The 8128-nt window shown below is 36.4% G+C and overlaps 1 protein-coding gene across 1 annotated transcript; it reads left to right on the forward strand.

Annotated features, from left to right (window-relative positions):
- Positions 1-6703: 6703 nt before the first annotated feature.
- Positions 6704-7348, forward strand: LOC114759584 (uncharacterized). The gene has a single exon (XM_028948785.1). The coding sequence runs from the start codon at positions 6704-6706 to the stop codon at positions 7346-7348; it is 645 nt and encodes a 214-aa protein (XP_028804618.1).
- The last annotated feature ends 780 nt before the right edge of the window (positions 7349-8128 follow it).

Consider the following 8128-nt stretch of genomic DNA (forward strand, 5'->3'; position numbering starts at 1 on the left):
CAGTCCCCAGAACACCTCTGGGTATTTTACTATCTTCCAAGATCGACAGGGCTCTTGGTGCCTCGGTACAGTAATTGAATCGCTCAATCACTCCCCCTTACTCCCGTAAGGATACAACCCCTCTCAAGAGTCCACACTCTTGAGTGTCACTCAAGTTTTAATAAAAGTAGTAATTGGCTCTTACAGAGTGAATTAATGATAAACACTGATGCTTGGTAGTAACGTGAAAACAGAGTATTGAATGCGTAACGTAACTAAATGATCGCAGTTGGTAGTTCCGATATTCAATCTCTTCATTAATGCTTCTTCGCGCCTTTTATAGTTGATATCGTTAAGTAGCCGTTAGATGGAAGAGCTTCTAGCCGTTGTGACTTCGTTTGGTGTTTTGCTGGTTTCAACGGCTCCGCCATTAATGCGTCTGAGCTTCTGACCTGTAGGTCGCAGTCTACTTAATCCTCTGTTGAAGAGCCGTTGCACTCGTTTTTCATTAATCTGCATATTTTAAGCTTTGAACAAATGAGAGTTTTGTGGTGAGTGCTTTAATCTTGAACATAGAAAGAAAGCTAATTTGTCATTCAAAGATTTGTGACGAAATTATTTATCAGTAAGAAGAACAGAAAGTCATTCTGGTTTAGTTTGATCGAAAAGATGATCGATTACTTGATGATAGATCAAGTTATCGATAAACAGAATGAAGACCTTTCGAATTAGATCACCAAAATTATCGATCAAGTGTTGGATCATTGACTCTAAGAATTATCATAGAAAGAGGAGATTGTTCCATGATCGAACAAGTGATCGAACACATGTTTGTTCGAACAGATTATCAATAATTCAAATGTTATTGAAATGAAGCTTCAGTCATTGATGATCGAACATCTTATCGATAAATGTATGATGGATAATGTTATCGATAAAACATAGTTATGTATATATTCAATGAAAGACACAGGCTATCTGAAATGATCGAACAGAGTTGATCGATCAATGATCATTCGAACAAGTGATCGATAAAGTGAAGAAAGAAGTTTATTCCTGTAAGGTAAAGGAAATGATTATCGATCACGTTTTGTGAAAACATGAATTCCGGGGAATTGAATGATCGATCATATTATCGAAAAACCAGTGATCGATTACTTGATCGAAAAAATAGTTCACCATAACTTAGGCGAATAATCAATCCTTAGACTCTTTACGATCAGTTATGTGAAAAACTTATTTAAGCAAACAAGTTAAACTTATCGATAATGTTATCGATAATTTAGTTGTAGCAAAACTGAGTAAGAGTAAATAAGGACATTGATTATCGATCATGTGTTCGATAATTTTATGATCAATAAGGTTATCGATCCATCAGTGGATTTGATCACCTGCATTCAGAGAGTTAGAGCATAAAGTTCGAACACGTAATCGATACACAATGATCGGAAAATATGATCGATAAATTGGTAACAGAACTAATGTGCAGAAGAACAAGTAGATTGTGTTACCTTTTATCGAAGTCGTTATTGATGACTGATTTATCGATAACTTGATCGATAATACACTTCAGATTTGGGTCTCTTATCAGTAACTCGATTGTTTACCTGATATTATCGATCAGCTTATCGATAATTTACCATACTCTTATGTGATTTTTACGTTAGCGATTATCGATCACTTATCGATAAATTACTCATCGAATAGTTCTTTGATCCAAAAAGCCTACTATAGACCTGATTTACACTTGGTCATTTATCTGAAACCTTAGCGATAAATGATTGCTCGATCAGTTGATCGATCAAAATACTTAACCTTGATATTCTGACTTTGTTATCATCAAAACTATAATCCTAACACATGAGCCCCCCCTTTTATTAAAAAAATGAATATTGAAGGGAATGAATAATAGGTCACATGATTCATTTTTCCCTTCTTCCTTCTCCTATCCAGCTTTTTCCCCCTCCCTTACGCTTTGTCTCACATTGTTCCTCTGGTCGCGTGGAGAGTGAGAGAGAGTGACGTGTGAGAGGAGGTGGAGAGTGTGAGAGAAAAAAGGGTTATTGCTTGGTCTCATCTAAGTCGTCTAGGTAAGATATTTTCTTCCTACTTTCTCTATTTAACTTCTTTTATTTATTTTCTAAGTTTATGGCAAAAAAAAAATTTTTAGGGCTTGATAGATTTTTAATATTTGAGGCTTCTAACTTATTTTATGATATTAATGGAGCTTATAAGGTTAGAATAAGAGTCTTATGATCTAGATTTTTATTTGGATGGTTGACTTAAGGATATGTAAGTTAGGGTTTGGTTGGGAAAATTGTGATTTGTGTTAATGATGATATTAATTTTGAAATTGATCTCTTAGTTAGTTCATTGGAGGTTAATGAGGATTTTTAATGCTTGAACTTCGAGGATTGTTATTGAAATAAGAATGTTGATAATTTTTTGGAGAGAGACTTTAACTAGTGAAAATTGGGTGTTTGAAATAAATTGGGAAAAATTTTTTCCCTTTCAGAAAGTTCATGTATATTTTGCACCTAAGTAAACTTCATAGTATCTAGTGCCCCTTAATGTAAACTTTGTTGTTAACAATACGCATTAAAACTAACTTCATGGCCCCCTCTAATAGTAAACTAACGGATGTTAATGGCATGGTGCCAGATGCCCCTTTTGACAAAGTCATGTATATTTTGTACCCAAATAAACATTATCGTGCCTAGTGCCCCTTAAGGTAAACTTTGTTATTCAAATTGCACTTTAACCCTTGATTATTTATACCACGTGGTATAGCTACCACTTGGCTCCTAGTGGCTGGCTCCAACATTCTTAGGGCCCTCAGTATCACTCTTCCTTTGGCTGAGTCAAGGGTCAGCCCAAGGGACATGACACCTTTCCATAGTCCAAGGAAAGGGAATCCATGGTCCAATATGAGCTTTGTAACTTTGGCCGAGTTACATCTCATTATTGGAGAGCTTGGTGCAGTCTTGAAAAAGAGATGAATCTTGATATGTGTGAATAGCCCATGGGTTCTATCAGAGTTTACAAGGAGGTTATAAGGATGGTTAATGAAGTTCTGTGCATGTAAGTACTTTTTAAATTATTAGATATTGTTTTCTGTAAAGATGTTTATCCTATATGTTATTTGAAATTATACTTTGCCTACTTAACTATCTTATAATCACTCCCTGTATACTTGTTGAATTGGAATTATGGTTATTGGGTCAATTTGACTCACCCCGTGGTTATTTAATATTTTTCAGGTGAGGGTTCAAATGTTGGTCCCAAGGGGAAGTTGTCTGAGACTTGAGTTTTCCTTTCCACTCTGTGTAGCCTCTGTTTTGGTATACATGATTTGATTGATGTAAATTACCAAAATTTAGGGCCTTTTTATTATACTTACATAATTTGAACTTTTCCACTGCATTTCTGGAATTTTGTTGTTGGGTGGAGTCCTTTTAGACACATATGTGACTTTTATTTTGGTTGCCATTATTATAGGCGGTAGTGACTGTTATTCTGACAAGCTTCAAAGGCCCTAGCCTATTTACCACTGGTGTTAATTGTATTTTGAGATTCCAAAGTATTACTAATGGATTTGATACATACGTGAAAAATCAAGTGTTGATTACTTCTTATTTCATTAACTATCTTTACTATTCTAGAATAGTAGCCACTGCTCGGTTATGGAAATAAATTGTTAATGACTATGGTAGATTTCTATTTAATTAGTTTTGTCCTTCCTACCATGGTTAACCTTTTGAATTAATTATCATTTTAAAAATGTTTATTTACCATTAATTACGAGGGTTGTTACAAACTTAGTATCCAGAGCCTTGTGTCTTCTGGTTTTCTTGTTTCATTTTCATTATGGCATATAGTTGCATTGGCAATATACATTAATCATACATGTGCTTCCCCTTTATTATTAGACTTCTTTTAAGGTTTTCAAAGCCTTATCGTTTCTTGGTTGGTTGTGTTCTTTAGAGAGGGGAGAGATGGTAGATATGCGTAGGATACAGCCAGCTAGTAATAATAGCAACCTAGACCAACCTCAAGAGCCCCTCGATAATAAAGCTTTCTTAAGGGAGCTAAGGACATTGGTGATCTAAATCAGTCAGCAAGTCCAAAGACATGAGCAACAACTAAATGAAAGGAGACAGGATGAGGAGCCCGTCCAAGAAAATAGGCATATCAATGCTAATGAATCAAAGTAGCCATCATTTGAAGAAGATCACCACACTATTATGGAGACTGGTGAGGTAAACTTTGTTATTCAAATTGCACTTTAACCCTTGATTATTTATACCACGTGGTATAGCTACCACTTGGCTCTTAGTGGCTGGCTCCAACATTCTTAGGGCCCTCAGTATCACTCTTCTTTGGCTGAGTCAAGGGTCAGCCCAAGGGACATGACACCTTTCCATAGTCCAAGGAAAGGGAATCCATGGTCCAATATGAGCTTTGTAACTTTTGGCCGAGTTACATCTCATTATTGGAGAGCTTGGTGCAGTCTTGAAAAAGAGATGAATCTTGATATGTGTGAATAGCCCATGGGTTCTATCAGAGTTTACAAGGAGGTTATAAGGATGGTTAATGAAGTTCTGTGCATGTAAGTTACTTTTTAAATTATTAGATATTGTTTTCTGTAAAGATGTTTATCCTATATGTTATTTGAAATTATACTTTGCCTACTTACTATCTTATAATCACTCCCTGTATACTTGTTGAATTGGAATTATGGTTATTGGGTCAATTTGACTCACCCCGTGGTTATTTAATATTTTTCAGGTGAGGGTTCAAATGTTGGTCCCAAGGGGAAGTTGTCTGAGACTTGAGTTTTCCTTTCCACTCTGTGTAGCCTCTGTTTTGGTATACATGATTTGATTGATGTATATTACCAAAATTTAGGGCCTTTTTATTATACTTAACATAATTTTAACTTTTCCGCTGCATTCTGGAATTTTGTTGTTGGGTGGAGTCCTTTTAGACACATATGTGACTTTTATTTTGGTTGCCATTATTATAGGTGGTAGTGACTGTTATTCTGACAAGCTTTAAAGGCCCTAGCCTATTTACCACTGGTGTTAATTGTATTTTGAGATTCCAAAGTATTACTAATGGATTTGATACATACGTGAAAAATCAAGTGTTGATTACTTCTTATTTCATTAACTATCTTTACTATTCTAGAATAGTAGCTATTGCTCGGTTATGGAAATAAATTGTTAATGACTATGGTAGATTTCTATTTAATTAGTTTTGTCCTTCCTACCATGGTTAACCTTTTGAATTAATTATCATTTTAAAAATGTTTATTTACCATTAATTACGAGGGTTGTTACAAACTTAGTATCCAGAGCCTTGTGTCTTCTGGTTTTCTTGTTCATTTTCATTATGGCATATAGTTGCATTGGCAATATACATTAATCATACATGTGCTTCCCCTTTATTATTAGACTTCTTTTAAGGTTTTCAAAGCCTTATCGTTCTTGGTTGGTTGTGTTCTTTAGAAGGGGAGAGATGGTAGATATGCGTAGGATACAGCCAGCTAGGATACAGCCAGCTAGTAATAATAGCAACCTAGACCAACCTCAAGAGCCCCTCGATAATAAAGCTTCTTAAGGGAGCTAAGGAAATTGGTGATCTAAATCAGTCAGCAAGTCCAAAGACATGAGCAACAACTAAATGAAAGGAGACAGGATGAGGAGCCCGTCCAAGAAAATAGGCATATCAATGCTAATGAATCAAGTAGCCATCATTCTGAAGAAGATCACCACACTATTATGGAGACTGGTGATAGCAGTCGGCATGAAAAGAAGGAGTGTCCTATTAGTGATGTATGGAGGGATTTCAATAGGTGCGAACAGCTAACATTTAATGGCAACTTTAATCCTTCTAAGAGTGAACTTTGGACGATTGTTTGGAAACTATATTCACCTTGGTCCCATACACCTCACATCAAAGGGTGCAAGTAGTGGTTGTATTAATTGTTGATGTTGTAAAAAAATGGTGGGAGAGTGTTAGAACCATCTGATGAAACTTTCCTATATGGGAAGTGTTTAAGTAAATGTTCTTCTAATACTACTTCCTTTCGGCTCTCCAATCACTTAAAGAGACAGAGTTCTATGCTTTTCAGCAAATTGACATAGATGTGGATGCTTTTATTGCCAAAATTTTTGGGGTTAATCAAGTATTCAACTTATGGACAAACTAAAAAGAATAGTAGATGGGTGGCAGATAGATATTACAGAAAGCTAGACTAGAGTTTAGACAACAGCTAGTGCCACTCCAAATCGCTTCTTTTGATGACATGTGTACTTGACTTCGTCTCCTCAATATTGAGATTAAGGGTTATGGCTATGAAATTGAGCCAAAGAGGGACTCCCAAGGTTGTTTCTCTTCCTTTATGAGGCCTAGTGGTAGAACTGGCAAGAGAAGTGGGTTTAATCAAGGAAGCTCTAGCAAGAAGAGCCGCTTCTAGAACAGACAGTCATAGAGGCCCCCACTTCTAAGGGGTAATACTAGTAGGAGCCAATCATCATTCAGAGGCTCTACTACTTCTGCACCCAGCACTGCACATTCTCTAGCATGTTCCAAGTGTGGCAAGCATCATCAAGTCAAGTGTTGGACTTGCTTTATTTGTGGCAAGGTTAGACATATCTCTCGCTATAGCACTGAAAACAAATAAAGTACATCAGAGACCCAATCTACCATTTTTGGCTGTATGTTTGTGTTGACTCAAGAAGAGGCTGGTGTGTCTCCCAATCTGATTAGAGGTATAATTTCTCTCCAAGTTCATAATATACATGCATTATTTGACTCTAGTGCTACACATTCTTTTATTGCTTTTGAATATGCTAAGCAATTGAACTTGCATGTTTATGATTTGTCTTTTGATATGAATGTTTTGACACTTGCTGGATCTGCTGTGAAAACTTCAAATGCATGCTTGAATCTTGTGTTGGAGTTTGAGAGTCGAAAGACAACGATTGATTTGATTTGTTTGCCACTTAAGGATCTTGATGTGATTGTGGGCATGGATTTGCTAACAGCTAATAGTGCCACGCTTGATTATAAAGCAAAATTTGTTTCTTTGCCTGTGTATTGCATGCCTATTGAGGTGTCTAAAGGTCTTCCTCTGTTATCAGCTGTTCAAGTTAAAAGTTGTATAAAGCAAGGATGTCAAGCCTTCATGGTCTTCTTTTCTATGCAAGCTGAGATAGAAGAAGGGATTAATGAAATTGAGATTGTGAATGAGTTTCCTAAGGCATTTCCTAAGGAAGTGTTAGAACTACCTGCTGAGTGGGAAGTAAAGTTTTCCATTAATTTAGCTCCTGAGACAGAGCCTATCTCTAAGGCTCCCTATTAAATAGCTCCTGCTGAATTGGCAGAATGAAAGAAGTAGCTTGAAGAGTTACTTGAGAAAGTATTCATTAGACCAAGTGTGTCACCATGGGGATCATCAATGCTATTTGTGAAGAAAAAGGATGGAGCCTTCTGGTTATATATTGATTACTGATAATTAAACAAAGTCGCCATCAAGAATAAATACCCACTACCAAGAATTGATGATCTGTTAGATCAGTTGGTAGGGTCAGCAGTATTCTCTAAGATTGACTTAAGGTCAAGATACCATCAATTAAGAGTTAAAGCAAAAGATGTTCCTGAGACTGCTTTTCGTACCTGGTATAGTCATTATGAGTTTCTTGTGATGCCATTTGGTTTAGCCAATGCTCCAGCTGCATTCATGGATTATATGAATAGGATCTTCAGACCCTATTTGGATAAGTTCATGGTGGTGTTTACAGATGACATTCTCATTTACTCACAAAACGAAGAGGAACACTATGAGCACCTTAGAATAGTGTTGCAATTTTTGAGAGAGCACAAGCTTTATGCTAAATTGAGCAAGTGCGAGTTTTGACTCAAGGAAGTGAAGTTTTGGGGCATGTTGTTTCAACTGAAGGGGTTGCAGTGGACCCTATAAAAGTTGATGCAGTTCTAGTGGGAACAACCAAAGTCAGTGACTGAAGTAAGAAGTTTCCTATGTTTGGCTGGATACTATAGGAGGTTCGTATAAGGACTCTCTTAGTTGGCTATACTAGTTACTAAGTTGATCAAGAAAGACCAACTATTCATCTGGACAGAG

Source organism: Neltuma alba, unplaced genomic scaffold (assembly GCF_004799145.2).
Source record: "Neltuma alba isolate B1F8T4 unplaced genomic scaffold, ASM479914v2 tig00010867_pilon, whole genome shotgun sequence".
Classification (NCBI taxonomy): domain Eukaryota; kingdom Viridiplantae; phylum Streptophyta; class Magnoliopsida; order Fabales; family Fabaceae; genus Neltuma; species Neltuma alba.